Source organism: the organism of the source record quoted next, unplaced genomic scaffold (genome assembly GCF_019419815.1).
Source record: "Pyrus x bretschneideri cultivar Hongxiangsu unplaced genomic scaffold, Pyrus_bretschneideri_v1 Contig12, whole genome shotgun sequence".
Lineage (NCBI taxonomy): Eukaryota > Viridiplantae > Streptophyta > Magnoliopsida > Rosales > Rosaceae > Pyrus > Pyrus x bretschneideri.
The window spans coordinates 2,553,376-2,569,887 of NW_025999413.1; the positions used below are offsets into that span (position 1 = coordinate 2,553,376).

The window sequence follows — 16,512 nt, forward strand, 5'->3', positions numbered from 1 at the left end:
TAGTGGTAATTCGGTAAGTAAGGAACTCAAAGAAGTAAATGGGCAAAGTAAGAAGTTAAAATGCAGTAAAGTTATGAGCAAAACTGAAGACTAGTGCCTGACATACGAATCGTGTTTCTTACAGAAATACAGTGTAGTATTGAAATCAAAAGATACAATCTTCACATTCCTCTAAGCTTCAAAATTGCTTACGTTTATTTCGAAAGACTTTATCTCGTTTGGAATGAAGATAAAAGGCAAAAATGATAACAAATGCCACCATAAAGATCCCGTTCCATGGAACGGGCGGGTCCTTGAAACATACAAGGGATGCCTCCACGTCTTGGGTGGCTTGATAGACGAGAGACTGCATGGCGTATAGGTCGTGGTCTGAGGCCCGCAAATAAAACAAAGCCATCTCGAAATCCAAAAGTGACATTGCAGAGACTGATTTGTCCAGCTTATACTTGAACAAGTTCCACCTCTGTATGAACTCAACATGTTGACTACGCTTAAGGAGCTTTCTTTCCCCACCATGTGCAGCTAAGGATTCGAGAACATCTACAGCAGTCGATATGCTGTAATTCATTGATGTCAAAAGAACATTTCTCCGAGCAGCATCCTTCTGCACAAATGATAAGGATGAAATCTCAGAGAATGGCCCAAACGGAGTCTGGCCGATACTCCATGTGTAATCCACCAATGTAGTATTGTGCCTAGGGCTCCAGAGGATATGGGTTGGTGACACTCCCCACATGCTCTGCAAAATTGAACCAACAAGCGGTCTCTCAAGCTCTCTTGTTTGCGTAAACACATGATGCCCGTTACAGCTATAATCACTCACAGTCTGCGTGCTCTTTGTCCTCACTGCAATAACCATGTCTTTGAAAGCAACCGATTGGTGATACCTATCGAGTAACAACAGCATGTTGTAGTCCAAATCAAACACATAAACAGGAAGAAACCGACCGAAATCCTCCTCAGCGAACCCTGCCACTCTCCTAAACTCGTCAGCCGAATCAGACAATATTTGATGCAATCGCTTCGAGTCCAAATACTCACTTGCAATCAAAGTATAGTTATCAAACAAGAACCTCGATGTATACGAGTTAATAGACCTCGAAATCGCAAATGAACAAATCGGGCAATCTGAGTACCTCACCCTATTAGTCCTGAAACTCAAACTCTGACCCCCTAACAACAAACCATTACTATTTGCCTCATCCATAAACGTCCTCTCAATCGATTTCCAATCCAAACCACTCGAGTCCTTACCGTCATCGGACCCATAAACATGTATAAACTGAACAATCAATGAATTCTCAAACTGAACAGGAATTCTCAAAGAGGGAACAAGAAGAACCTGGTAAGCACTCCAAGCCAAGGATGCCAAGTTAGCAAGCAACGCCTTTTGAGACCTTGGGCGGCCGTGCAACGCCGCCAACGGATGAAATTCGCCTCTGGGCAAAACCCCATCACCTGAAAGCGCCGGGCCATAATCAACCGGTCCGGCGCCCAAATCGATCCAGATATACCGGTCTTTCCCGGTCCAAATGCTGCCCAAACACTTGGTGAATGCAGGGGAAGAGTCCCCAGATCCGTAATTGTAAGCATAGGGTTTGGATTGCTGACCCAAATCGAGAAAATATAAGTAAACCCCATGAACCGGCTTCTCCTTCTCGAAGTCCTGCTTGATGATTTGGTCGATGGAGTCGTATGGGATTGAGAGGAGCGGCGATCGGAGGCTGGAGGTGGTTTTGGCGAGCTCAGAGCTTAGGGTTTTGGTGAGGAGGGAGGCGAGAGAGGGGGAATGAGAGACGTCCAGGTGGAGAGAGTGCTGGACGGCGAGGCGGTGGGAGAGGGATTCGTAGGGCGATATGACGTGGAAGTGGTTGGAGCGTTGGGAGGCGGCGGAGAGGAAGGAGGAGAGGAGGGCGGTGGAGCTGGCGGGGAAGGAGGGGCCGACGAGGCGGACGTGGAGTGAGAGAGGGAGGGAGAGGGAGAGTAGGGAAGAGATGAGGGAGTGGGGGGCGTGGGAGAGAGGGGAAGAATGGGAAAGGGAGTTTTTGAGGGAGGAGGAGAGAGAGAGAAAGGAGTCGTTGGTGGCATGGCGGTCAAGGCGGGATTGGTGGGTGAGGATGGTGTCGAGACCGAGGATCGGAGCTGAGCTGGCGGTGGTTATGGCGGCGGTTAGGATCAGGAGAAGGAGAAGAGTAGTGGTGGTGGCCATGGCGGTCATCGAGGTCACTGTGATTTCACTGATTTGGCGGACTGAAATGAAGTTGTGCGGCTTGGTGCTTGGGGTCTTTCTGTTCAGAAAGCACTTACTTGAGCAAAAAAAATTCAAAAAGCACTTTTCTTCACGAGTCTTTGTTTTTTTATTAAAAGTGCGTTTCTGATAAAATATTAAATAAAATAAAATCCAAAATTACGTTCTCACAAGCAGTTTTAACTCAAAAGTGCTAACGATAAGTACACTTACATGTACTTCTTAAAAAAGTACTTTTAAATGCTTTTATACCAAGGTAGTGTTTTTCACACACTCATTTCAATTTTTGACCGTCGAATTGAATGAATTGAAAAAGATTAATGACAAAAATTTAAAAAGGTGTGCGTAAGCAATTCTAAGTATATGAACCTTTACTTATAAAAACACGTCGTAAGTAATAGTACAACTCACATTGCAACATCTTGATAAAATCAAACGTTATCATTAGCATCACAATTTAGTAATATTTCTAATTGCAATGTATTAAGTTCGACTTTTATAAATGACAAGCTAGATATCTAATCGTGACAAACTCGACCATTTACTTGATTGACAAGTGTGGAGTTACACAACAAAATGAATCGGCGTTTTCAATAATGGCACTGTTCTTTCTTTTACAAATTTCGGACGTAAGCAGACAACAAATATGAACAAAAGACATCGGCATATCCGTAGGCATTCTTAGATTTTAGGGTTCACCTGTTGGTGTTTGTTAACACTCAAATCCAAAAACGACATCGAACTTTTGGGTCTTCGGGTTTAACAAACATAGTATGGACACAAAAATGTTGTCGCTGAATGCTCCGAGATCATCGTCTCCTTGGTCTTCTGTTACAAAACGGTTGTGGCAACAGAAAACTAATCAGGATACATCCAAAACAAGCACACAAGTTATATATACACTCTAACATCCTTCCTTACAGCTCAAGCAACCACATCGACAACCACCACCGGATTTGATAACGACGAGGGGAGCAGTTTATTTGGAGAGATGGAGTTCATGATGGTGAAGAATGAAGAGATCGCGGGGAGGCGCCGCCTGAGCACAGCAGATCCCGAGGCTCAGGCGGCCCGGTGTGTCAAGAGAAGGAGAAGAGACCCACCTGCAGTTGGTGGCAACAGCCAGAGTCAGCAGCAGTTGGCACAAAAGCCGGCTGATCAAACTTCTGCTGCCACTACAGTAAAGAGAAGCTCGAGATTTCGCGGTGTCAGCAGGCATCGGTGGACTGGTCGATTCGAAGCTCACTTGTGGGACAAGCTATCTTGGAATTCTACACTGAAGAAGAAGGGGAAACAAGGTAGGTTATGACTTTCATCGTCGCATTTTACCTGTATTTCTTTTTTCGCCTGGATACTAATATCGTATCGCGCTTTTGAATGGACTATTTGGACTGAGCAGTTTATCTTGGAGCTTACGATGAAGAAGAATCTGCTGCAAGAGCATATGATCTTGCTGCACTTAAGTACTGGGGAGCATCGACTTTCACCAACTTTCCGGTACAAATTTTACATAGTATATCGAGTTTATATTCAGAAAAGCTAAGAAGTTTAACGTAAAATATCTGGTCTTAAACCTTGATGATTCTGCTTACAGATATCTGACTACAACAACGAAATCGAGATCATGCAATCTGTGACAAAAGAAGAGTATTTGGCCTCATTAAGAAGGTAACATCTTCAAACATCTTTTCGCAGAAAAGACTTTCACCGAGGATTTTCGTTTAATAGTTTCCTGAAAGAATTATTTGTTCCTTTGTTTCAGAAAGAGCAGTGGATTTTCAAGAGGTGTATCTAAGTACAGAGGAGTTGCAAGGTAAAATTCTCAAAATTTCGATGATCTTCAAATCAAATCCTGCGAAATATACTAATGAAGAAAGTGTCTGAAGAACTGTTTGATGAATATTTTGCAGGCATCATCACAACGGTAGATGGGAAGCGAGAATAGGAAGAGTTCTTGGAAATAAGTACCTTTACCTTGGCACTTACGGTGAGTTATCTCATTATTTTTGTTCGAATTCACCTCTCTCCAAATATCGCTCGTATCAGGAAAATATAATGAAACAGGAGTTTCCAATTACTGAGAAATGTGCTTTTATCGCGTTGCAGGTACGCAAGAGGAAGCAGCTCGTGCCTATGACATTGCAGCAATTGAGTACAGAGGGATCAACGCCGTGACCAACTTTGACTTGAGTTCTTACATAACATGGCTGAAGCGAAGAGCAGACGACGTGATAGCTACTCCACAGGTACCAAAGGTCAGTCACAAAGCCCAAGAATGCACCATTCGCGACCAGCAGCTACATCACAACCGAGGAATCTCCCTTCTCACTCACAAAGCCTTTTGCCTCTGATTACGTACACTCTCCTCGAAAGCAAGAAGTTATCGGCAGTAAGCAAATCATCTTCTCCCACTGCGCTTGGCCTACTCCTCCAATCTTCAGTATTCAGAGAACTGGTTCAGAAGAACTCAAGTTTCTCGGAGGATGACAGCACTGACGGCGAAGAACCAAAGAACCAACCGCAGGCTGATAGCGATGATGAGTTCGGTGGAATAATCTACAACGGAATTGGTGGCAGCCCTTTTGTTAGCTCTTCCAACATTGATGGAGACTTTACATGGAATAACTTTACAAGCTCGATTTTCGCATAGTCAATCAACAAAAGCGGATGCCTCAGACTCCAAATGTTTCTTTTTTTGGACACAAACGAAACGAAACAGAACCTGTTCATACTTGTAAATAGCAGAAATGGCGCATCAAAAGTAAATAGAATGAGATTTGGTGCTGCATTTCGTTGTAAATTAAACCACGTAAAGCATTGGTTACATGTAATATTCTCAATAACATCGAGTGTACAAACTCTTGATTTTCCATTTCACCTCATTTTAATCTATAAGACTATTAGACCGAGACTAAGACGCTTTCAAGTTTTTGTTTCATCCATTCTCCTTCGTTTTTGAATTTCAGAACTTTTCAACATGATCATCCTTAGAAAAAAAAGACAGGACAAGAAGCATTGGCGAAGTCCCTAAAGAGCAGACATCCGACTTCTGCAACATCGTTGACACTACCAGTAACAATTCGACTCCCGTTGACAGCCAGGGCACAGCACCTTGTGCTGTTATTTGTTCCATTTTCAATACCACATGTCAAGGAATTGGTCGGTGCACCAGTGTTGGCGTCCAAAACATTAAAATGCCCATCCACCGGACTTCCTGTAACTATTTTGTAGGGATCCATGTGCAAGTACGTCACTGGCCCTCCGTGTCCACCATCTACCGCTATTGGTTCTGAATTCAAGGTGCCCGAGTTCCTCCTTGTATCATAAAGCATCGCTCTGCACACAAGACCAATGAACTTGGAGTTGTATAAAATGGTTTTTGACCTCAAACGAAACACGGGCATTAAAAATAAATGAAACCAAGGGAATTGAATTCTACGCGTCGTACCTGCCATTGCTGCCTACGCAGAATAAAGATTTCGAAGGCATTGCTTGAAAAGAATACAGAATTGCATCTGCTGCTGCAATGACAACTTTCTGCATCGTCCTCAAATCGATTGCTACCACAGAGGAACCAGCAGCAACATAGGCTAGATGTTCATGACACTTGATGCCTATAGGGTAACCGAGAACAGAAGTCGTCCCACCAGCAAACGAAGAACTGGCAAGCAGTGCTGCCTCCGTATCCCACACCATCACCTGTTAAAAACCACAGTAATCAATCATCAGAAAGGCAATGACAAAATAACATAATTTTTCAAGAGGATGGCCGGATTGCTTAAGAACCATAGTTGAATGGATATACAAAACTAAGGGTACCTTAGAATCTCTCGAAATTGTTACCAAGTGAGAAGGGTTGTCCCTACCAGTAAGACCAAAATGAATACGATTACTATGGAGTAAAATTTGTCACCGCAATCACAAGAAACATTTTCAAATGAGTCATTACAAGGAAAGAACTCGTACATGGAAACTGACATCAACTGGATGGGATTTTTATGCCCGAAGAAAGTCCCCAAAGAATGCTTGCCATGTTTCCTGGAAGAGCTAAGAGACCAAAGGCGAACTGTGCCATCCTCCCCTCCGCTTGCCAATACTTTTCCGGATCCATTGCCTAACAATTTATCTGAGAGGGTTGTAACTTGGCTACTGTGCCCCCTAAATTCTAGCCAGCAAAAACCCTGTGACAATATTGGTCTAGGAAATCACATATAATATATAGGAAAGCTTAAAAAAAACAGATATTTGATAGATTTGTTTAGAAAAAAAGATTAAGAGCACACCTTCCTCCATAGCCGAATGGAACTGTCACCGCTTGAAGTTACTAAAACCTTCTCCTCTTCATATGCTTCGCCTAGATAAAAAGATGTTTCATTCCGTGGAAACAACCTGCAATTTATGTCAAGTTTCTTAGGGTTAAAAAACCTGAACATTCCGGGAAAATTTAGTTGATAAACAGTGTGTCATCAAGTTAAAAATCATTAGACAACGACTAGAACTCAAAAGCAATGTATATCAAGTGGAACACAAGAGCTCTGTAAGCGCCCCAAAAGCGTAAGTTAAAATGCTCAGCTGATAAGGACATAGCGAGGGAAAACCGCACACAACCAACCTCATGCAAGTGATTCTTTTACTGTGACCTCTAAGTCTAAGAGTGACGGGTGTTCCACTTAACCAACCATCGGTCCTTATCATGCGTATCATTGAACCCTAACAACAATCAACCAAAAAAAAAAAACGAAGCGAAGTTAAAACGCTCAGCTATTCAAATACATGGAAGAATGTGGTGTAATATGATCATATATATTTATACATACCTGAGAGAAGATTAAATCTTTCTCGTTCAATAATACTTGGTCGAAAGGATTTGAGTTTGTGTTCATATGCAAAGCGAAAGGATCGGAAAACTTGAACTGCAGCCCATCCATACGCCGAGATAAATAGGCTTCTCTAAATCCCGAAGTTACAGAGATGGCAGAAGGTAGTGTTTTCTGGGGCCAGCGCTCCCTGCAAAGAAAGTTTTATTTCTTTGAACAAATGAAAGAAATACGAAATTGGGAAACTTGCACAAACACCACCTCTACGATTTGGAGTGGGCATAAATACCACCCAAGCTAAAAAATTTGACTGTTTAAACTAATACTCCACTCGTAGTGTAAATGTGTCAATCTCCGTTAGAAATCGCATCAATACTCGTCTTGCCAAAACCCCTACACGATTTGGGGTATGAATTTGTTTACTACAACTTGTCTTTGAGAAAACGAAATATCTTCAGTTCATGTGGGATTTGCGCACACCCCTGGTAGTCCATGTGATGTTTATTCAATTTTTGCTTGACAAGAAAAAAAGGAGTAGAAGAAGTACCTGAACAACCGCTGCCAAATAGTGTCAGAATATGCCATTTTTCTGAGATATTTGCAGGTCACGGCAAAGTTGGAGAGGTCTTGGAGGCTAATGGAGCTGGCGCATTGGGCCAGCGTATCCACATTCAGGTCCGTGATGCTCGTCGCCGGCGGCGGCAGCAACCGCGACTTACCCCTCCGTTGCTTGCTCATCTGCTGCTGCAGAAATGGTGAAGAGAATGGCCCAATTTCTTCCGTTGAATATTGGTTAGCTGTAACGATTTGCTTACACTTCAAGTATGCATGCTGTAGTGACTTCCACAGTTCCACTGCTACATTTATAAGAAGTGTGCAGTCCACTTGAAATCTGAACGGTCAATCTGATCAAACGGCTGAGGATCAGGCTTGCTCTCTGCACTCCTTTTTACCGCAGTGCAGAAGTAATCACTGATTTGGAAAGATTTGGGTTTTAATGGTGGTGATTTTTTTCCAGATTTGGCAGAGGATACCATGAAAGTTTTGGAAAACAATTAATGGGGCTTTAGTGCAAACTGAGCACAGCAGTTCAAAGCTATACTTTTACGTACTAGTACAGTTCTGCGTGACCTTTTCAATGGCAGGGGGCACCTGCCCACCCAGACCTGAAAAACTGCCCCTACCGGCTGAAATTTTGCCCGCCCATACATGAAAATTGATGAGCCATGGCAGCTAAGCTTGCGCGAACGGCTCAGTCAAATCCTGGTTGTTAAATTTTATTTTTGACGGAGAGGTGTCGTAGCATTAGTCCGGCGGTGGAAGTTGCAGAGGAGGTTGGCTTCTGGGAAGAAGACAACACTGTTTTTTCTGTTTTGGATTCTTTAAAATCCTTGTTTGAGTTAAACGGGAAGTTTTGGTTCGTCGGCGGAGGTGGTGGTCGGAAATGAATCAAAGCCTTAACTGTTGGGATTTGGGAGTGGATAGTTCACAATTTGGTGGGAAACTCTGAACGGAAGAGGACGGTAAAAAAGTTGCCGTTTAACTGTTTTGTCACGAAGGAGTTGTGTTAAAGTTTCGACTGTACCAACTTACGAAAGTCTTTTGTAGAGGGGAATGTTATTCTTTATCATAATTTTATATTATATTTCTCTACTATATTTGATAGCAGATGAGTTGGACAAGCTACATAATTTAATTTCAATCTTTTTATTAATTAAAACACTTAAATAATTTTAGGTGGAAGATGGAAACTCCTTGTATACCATAATCATCATTTAGGGGGTATAGTCAAATTTGGATTTGAGAGGATTTTAAAAAACTTTAAAATCCTAGTGTAGTCAATTAAAAGATTTTAAAGGATTTTAAAATCCATCCAAATCTAAGTGTATTTAAAAAATTAAGATTTTGGAGGATTTCTATAAGTTGTGGATTTTATAGGATTTGAGAGCCAAAAGTATATATAACCAAGATTAAAAAGAATCCAACCTCACCCCTTAGGATTTCAAATCCTTCCACCACAATCCATTCAAATTCTTCAAAAATTCATATGAATTTTGTAGAAGTCTCTAATCCTCTTAAATCCTATCAAATCTATCACTTTTAAAATCCTTAAAAATCTTAGTTTGACTAAATTTGTGAATCAAGGCCTGCAATTGTTCACCTCTTTGCTGTACCTTGCTGCTTTGGTATCGACCTTCTATGCAACATACACTACCAAAAGGCTAGGGCGAAGGTTGACCATGTTAATTGCTGGGATTTTCTTCATAGTTGATACAGTTCATAATGCTTCATTTCAAGTATTATACAGTTATGGATTTTGGAGATGTATTTTCTAAATAGGTGTAAAGATAAATTTACATATTGAATTGAGTCTGTGTGGGTAGTTTAGGTCCTAAATTTGGATTTGAAGAAATATTGATAGATTAGTTAAAAGTAATATGGGTGTAGAAAGTAAGTTGAGTGTAAAAAGAGGTTATATGGATCCAAATAAAATTTCTCTGAATGTAATAATTCAATTAAATGAAACTTGATAAAAGAATTTTAACTAATTGTAATATGACACTTGGTGTACCTAACTGCATTCGAACATTGAAAATTTTATCTTTTTGAGAATCCATCTTGCCAAAACCACTTATGAATTTATTTGACATAAGAAAAATAAAGGTGCTTGTAACTTATAGTTGTTTTTTCTAAGTACTCGTTAAAATGCTTTTTCAAAAAGCACTTGTGTGCTGTCTGGTTGAAATTTTAATAAAATATCAAAGCATTTGCAACAAAATAACTTCTGGCAGAGACGCTTATGACCATAAGTGATTTCCAGAGAAGCAAATCCCAAACGAGGACAAATTTTATGAACTCACTACGAGACTGCTACTATATTAGCTCTCAAATTGCAATATATATATTCAATTTAACCTCACAATTGTAACATGCTCGATTTCAGGACATGACATATTCCCTCTATGTAAAAACAACCGGAATAATATATGCAAAAGTGCTTATTAGGAAGGAACACCGGATATTGCAAACAACGCAACTGCACCCATCTCTACAATTCGTTCGGGGATAAGATGGGGAGGAGATTTACAGAAGATTATGCGAAAGAACGAAGGATTATCTGTAATGGTGTGTTCTGAGTGCCAATCCGACTAAAATATGAAGACCACGCTGTCGTGAACTCTGGACTTCTGGTTCTGAGCCACACACTCAGATATCCACATCAGATTTCTGATCTCCTGCTCCCTCAATCTCATGTATGCGAAGAAAACACCGTAATGGAACTGCAGGTCAGAGGAGAAATAGAAGTGTTCAGTGACCGAACGGAGAACTGAGGAAAACTGAAGTAGACTACGAATAAACATGGCTGCAAAGTAACTGTAAAACGAACCTGTTGCTCAAATGCTAAGCAAAGCCTTTTCACCTCCTCTTCATAAAATGCCTTGTCCAGCATTTGGGTCTCGCCATAGGATAGCTTTGAAAAAATAGACTGATAAGGAGGATATTTTTCCATGCAACCACGGACCTACAACAAACACGTTGTCAGCTTAGGCGAAGCCATACTACAATGTGATAACGTTAAGAGATAAGCTAATCAACTGATATTAGCATGTAACAGAATCTAGGACAGTGATGGAAGGAAGTCAGAAATATATTCGTACTGATGATGCTATACAGAGAACATGCATGATGTCGTAAAATTTTAATTTACTCAGTCTTGCCCCAAATAAGCAGAAGGCCTTCACAAGAAGATGGAGCAATATCTAAAGTATCATTTTCGGAAAAGAAATAAAAGTAAATGAGGCACACAGCATACCTGATCAATGTCCTCACAAACAGCAAGTTCCTCATGGCCATAGGGATAGCTGTACGAAATAAGTAAACAGTTGTCAGTGATGGCAATCCAAAATATAACATAATTTACAAGTCATCAATAAATCAGGATGGCCGAAGAACTTACAGTAAACCAAAGCTAGAGTACAACTTCCTGCGATCATCTCGAGTAAGCTCAGTTCCGATACTGCAGGGTGTGAACAAATAGCATGAGGCCATGAAAAGAATGCTTAAGACCTCTAAACGTACGACATAAGAAAACTTGTTGACACCCTCAACATTAGCTTACCTATTGATGGTAATATTGACAGCCCTTCTGTCAGCCTCAAAAGCAAGTAAGTTAGACATGATCTCCGCTGTGGCACCACCTAGTTTCTGTCCAAAAGATCAAAAGCAGATTTATGAAAAATGACAAAATATTTAAATGAAAAACTTCACAGATAGAAATACATGCATACTCTCGAGTTAGAAATCAAAATTTACCTGACAAAACCTGTAAAAGTCTTCCAGGTATGCCTTGTAAAGAGTGTTCCTCATGATTTCAATGTTCATGTCATCCAGGTCCTGGAAACAAGAAGGATGGATACAAATCAGAAACCTTCCACAACAATCAAATACTAACCCATTGGAAAATAATGGTATAGGATCACTAAATCGTACCTCAGATGTAATGCATTCAGAAAAGTAGGGAGCAAGTGGTGTGTCAACAAGCACCAATCTGTAAAGCTCCCGCATATTCTGTGCAACAGCCAGGGTGGCAATACTGATGAGAAAACACGAGAACGAGATGAGATTTATAAGAATGTCTAAGTCATAGACAATACTTAAGAGGGAAAAAGGATAAATCAAAGAAAATGGAATACATGACTATGAAAATGACAATACCTGTCAAACATGCCCAAGGGGTGGCATTTTTCCAAAAGTTCCTGGACATCTCTCTCATGCAAGGTTCCAGTAACAATCAGGACAACATTGTCTATCATGTGACCATATCTGTATGAGGATAAGAAACATTAAACTCCCCAATTAAAGCTAAAATTAAATACCGATAAATACCCTATATAATTAAGATTGTAATTTTCACACATCATAGCGATCCTCCAGCCTTGCCGGGGCAGTGGCCTAATGTTATATGCTGAGTACCGAACCAGCCTAAGGCCCGAATCAGGTTTATGTTTTCAACACTTTTCTAGTATTCTAATAAACACAACTCAAATTACCAAACAGAAAATATGGCAGGTACATACGTAATATACTCCAAAAAGGTTGACAAGGGCTCTGTAGCTTGGCATAGCATGTGCTTATACTCATCAACCAATTTAAGAGTGCACTTCTCCACAATTGTAGTTGTATGCAATGGGGAAGGTTCTGCAAGAAAATCCCCAGATAAGCAAAGAACAATAATAGACCAGAGAGAGAGAGAGAGAGAGAGAGAGGACAACATATGGGTTTATAAGTTAAAAATGATCATGCATGTACAAGACATGACATATACGCTCGTAAACCCTCCTCCTGTTTCGAATAGATACTCTCAAAATATCACTTGCTACCTTATGTCTCATATGTTACCCAAATTATTACTAGTAAAAGGTTAAATTAACCAAAATTCTCTTAAAGATCCATCGGTTTTCCAGTAAGCTCAGCATGTTGTTTCCTCTTCAGTTTCGCATTTACACAGTTCCTATCACAAACATAATACTGGAATACCTTAATTATTAATACAACTGCAGATATACAGAGTGATATATCAACTCCACTCTAAATCACTTAGACATAAGGATTTATTTCAATCCATGACAGAAAAGTATCAAACTTTTCATGTGTTCTTAACATTTTCTTCTAACAATTTAACCTGAATATACAAATTCAAATCCCTCACTAATGCGACCTAATATATTCACCTACTGGCAGAATTTGCGCATCCAACATCATAACTTTAGTAAATCACTAACGTTTCGAACACAAAGTGTTGCTTTTACTAATCTAAATCAATGACACCACCTCGAAATTTAAGCCCTAATTCAACCTAAACTTCAGATCGAAGGGCTGGATTAGTCCATTAATCTAAGCGTACGATCCAAAATTCAGTTCCCAATTGTGTTCCTTTCCTCAATAAACAGCCAGAGGGCTCAAAGAGATGTATAAAAAACGCACCGTTTTGGAGGTAGGGGCCGTACTCGGTGGCAGAGAGGTGCATCTTGATATGGTCGAGCGTCTCGCACTGGCACAAATTGTTGTAATCGGCAGCGGTGAGGAGGCCGGAGCGGTGACCCCGCACTATGGCCTCCAAGTACCCGCCGTGAATGTTGAAGGTCATCGCTTCGAATCCGTACATTTTCGCCGAAATTTCGAAAATTTACGCGATCTGCCACTGCCCGATCCGAAATATTGAAGGTCTCGCGGGGGGAGAGAGGAGAGAGAGAGAGAGAGAGAGAGTGAGAGGAAGGGGACGATCGGGGAACCAGAAACCCCCTTCTGCAGCGAAATCAATGCAAACCCTAGCGATTTGCAGACGGAAGCTGAAATCTGGAAATTTTGCAGGTTTAAAGAAGGAGAGACGATGACTGGCGATGAGAGCTCGAATGCGGTGGTACCAATCCAGATTCAGAGAAACAAATTTGGTACGTTATTAGAGGTTGTGGAATTACGAGGTTGCCCTTTTTGTTTTACGTAATTTCCAAAAGCCCTTTTCGGTTGGCGGGTGCCGGGTGGCCCGTGGCGGGTGATATTTTGGGGCTTCGTTTACCATGGACTTTATTGGGCCTCAGTAATACGACCAGGTCCAGCTACTTGTTTGTGTCCGCCCTTTGATGAGCCCATAATTGGGCCCACGTCCAAAAAGGTAAAGGTCACAAGATGAGTTGGAGAGATTTTTCTGCATGCTTAGAACACGAGCATATATATCATTATCGTCATGTAAAGGAGAGAAGCTTCAAGAAAAAAATAAAATAAAAATTCTTCCCTCCATTTGTATATTAACATATGGCACACCGCCCTCTGGTCCAGAAACATTGAAAAATGTCTCAATAACTTTATCATATTTTCCTTTTATTCGCAAATAACAGTTTGATATGTATGCATAATTGTTTTTTACTTGCCTAAAAAGATACAAGACGTGTTCGTTATTGTGTCACATTGTGATCTTGTGTGAGCGATTAACTCCTAAGGTGATCATTTACGAATACGTGTCTAATTGTGATTAGTAGTTAAAGAATCCAACATAAGTTGGAACGAATGAGATAAGGTTGTGGAAATGTTACGCAACTCAAAAAATATGAGACCAACTATCTACACGATTATCACGATGAAGACATTGTTAATTTTTAAGCTAATATTGTATTAATTAACTTGATAACTTTTTCTTATTTTCTTTGTAAAATAACTTGGGTTCTTATATTGTCGTGTTATCTTTTTATTATTTTTTAACGTATCATAACAAGTGGACATAATATACTTAGGTCAACCAGAACATAATACATGACCACACCTATATGAATACTATCTCTATCTTTTCTTTCGTTGTATTGTTTTTAGCAAGTGGATTAACATGAACACAACAAATATAGAGTTAACCCAATGACTAAACACACAGAGGCGGATCCACTTTAAGACAAGGTGGTTCAGCTAAAACCCCTCTTCCCTCCCAAGCTCAGAAATTTCATGTGGAAGAGTTAAGTGATGCTTTTTGAAAATTTGAGATATCCTCAAAAGTTGTCATCTGATTACTCCGAATTGTGCAGGGTAGACGGTACTCATGCCTTTGATGCGTTGCTATGAGCATATGTAGATAGACTTACTTGACATATGTCAGCATCTGCATGCATGCTTGCTCAAAACTATTGACATCAGTGGACATGCTCATTCGGAAGTTGTTGACATATGTCAACAAACGTGCAATATGACATGGTAAATGATCCCAGGACCACCAAAAATCGATGAAATTTGCATGTTATTCTATTAAAAAATATTTGTCAGTTGCATGTTATTCTTACTAACCCCGCAATAATATTTTGTGAAGCAGCCACCACAAACACAGTACATTACCACCAAGTATGAGTGACTCTATCTCTCTCTTTCTCTCGTAAAGAAGTAATTAAACAACATGGTGACGATTAGTTTATGCAGATAATTTTCACATGTCAGACTTGGCAACGAAGGCAACAAAATCCTCCAACCATTGCGTTCGGTGTGACTAATTAAAAGAAAAATTAATAAAAATGATTTGAAAATTTTGAGTTTTAACGATAAGAACAAAATAAAAGATAAAGTGAATAGTAGCATGATTGACTTTTTAGTGTAAAAATATGGTTTTTCATTAAAATAAACAGTACCAGAAGATTTTCGTTAAAGTTCTCCTAATTAAAATATACCTCGAATGGTAATACAAATCGAATTCAAATCTTGGGTTTAAGGTAATTAATTATATTTTAATCATAACAAAGCTTGTTTAGCGCTGTCAAGCATCTTCTTAAAACAAGTGCACAATATCAGATCGGATATCATACTAAAAAGAACACACTGCTTAGCTGTTGCAAATTTAGCAACCGTTTTTACATCTACCAATTACACATAAACATGTATTCTAATAATTGGAATTATAAATACAGATTAAACTCATGTCCATTTATGATTACATAAAAGCACGAGATATTACTAAATTTACAGCAGCCAAGAAGTGTTTTTAAAAATGTCAAAGCAAATATATACAGTGGTGGTCTCTCCCTGGTTTGATCTCCAAACCTTTGTTTTTCTTCCTCTTTGGCTGTGTGCCACGTAATACCAAACAAATAGATTTGGCTGTGTGCCACGTAAAACCAACCATATAGACCACGTGACCTGCGAGGTTTTCCATGTGGAAGCCATAAGCCAGATTATTTTGCCACGTGACCAATGCGCGCCATTATTCAAAGCCGTATGCTTAGTTGGCAGGTGTAGTGACCACATGACATCCATACGGACCATGTATACCTTACATTTTTGTATAACAAATAAAGGGATACATGCAAAAATTATTACGGAGATCATATTTTTAAATTATAATTTTTTTTAACTATAATAATAATGTCACTTCTACATCAGTATTACTATTATGGAAGAAAAAAAAAACACTAATATGAATTTATTGAAGAATAATAAAATAAAGATACGATAAGTTATAGGGGATATAAATCCATATCCTAACAAGAAGTAGAAAAATATTAGAAACAAAAATCGATTCAGACAACTCATAGCATAAATGAAAATTCAGAAGTCCCGAAAGATTATGAGTAAAAGCCGCAACTGCACACTGTGGAAAAAAAATCCCACCAACGAACTCCAACATATGATCAACAATATAGTTTATAAACAATGTACCACATGATTTTCTTCACAATAAGTGTGCAAAACCAGATATGCATGAAAGAGAGAATGGGACAACAATTTACGCCATCAACCAATAAACACCAAGTCAACTGAGAAAATCCATTATAAAGAAAATACACTGCCAATTTAGAATTACACTCAATTCAAAAATAATGCTAACCCAAACGAAAAGCCTGATGAAGAGCTTGAAAACTCCTCATCCCAAAGACCCCCTTCATTTAAAGAGGCACAACACGTCATATCAATTAATGA

General features: G+C 39.7%; 3 protein-coding genes and 1 pseudogene across 3 annotated transcripts; 1 reads left to right on the plus strand and 3 right to left on the minus strand.

The window, feature by feature from the left end:
• Positions 1 to 71: 71 nt before the first annotated feature.
• LOC103934833 lies at positions 72 to 2,316 on the minus strand. Its single transcript, XM_009344593.3, has one exon. The coding sequence runs from the start codon at positions 2,216 to 2,218 to the stop codon at positions 179 to 181; it is 2,040 nt and encodes a 679-aa protein (XP_009342868.2). The 5' UTR covers positions 2,219 to 2,316; the 3' UTR covers positions 72 to 178.
• A 923-nt stretch (positions 2,317 to 3,239) lies between these two features.
• On the plus strand, positions 3,240 to 4,991 carry LOC103934863 (annotated as a pseudogene).
• Positions 4,992 to 5,010: 19 nt separating this feature from the next.
• LOC103934862 lies at positions 5,011 to 7,868 on the minus strand. The gene is made up of 8 exons (XM_048577545.1): positions 7,613 to 7,868; positions 7,066 to 7,255; positions 6,861 to 6,958; positions 6,532 to 6,637; positions 6,215 to 6,429; positions 6,068 to 6,110; positions 5,697 to 5,947; positions 5,011 to 5,584 (listed from the first exon to the last, which is right to left on the minus strand). The coding sequence occupies exons 1-8, from the start codon at positions 7,801 to 7,803 to the stop codon at positions 5,236 to 5,238; spliced, it is 1,443 nt and encodes a 480-aa protein (XP_048433502.1). The 5' UTR covers positions 7,804 to 7,868; the 3' UTR covers positions 5,011 to 5,235.
• A 2,076-nt stretch (positions 7,869 to 9,944) lies between these two features.
• Positions 9,945 to 13,499, minus strand: LOC103934832 (V-type proton ATPase subunit d2-like). Its single transcript, XM_048577930.1, has 10 exons — positions 13,051 to 13,499; positions 12,144 to 12,264; positions 11,782 to 11,889; positions 11,557 to 11,659; positions 11,380 to 11,460; positions 11,186 to 11,271; positions 11,024 to 11,083; positions 10,880 to 10,928; positions 10,454 to 10,588; positions 9,945 to 10,346 (listed from the first exon to the last, which is right to left on the minus strand). Exons 1-10 carry the CDS (start codon positions 13,229 to 13,231, stop codon positions 10,215 to 10,217), a joined length of 1,056 nt encoding a protein of 351 aa, XP_048433887.1. The 5' UTR covers positions 13,232 to 13,499; the 3' UTR covers positions 9,945 to 10,214.
• Between the last annotated feature and the right edge of the window lie 3,013 nt (positions 13,500 to 16,512).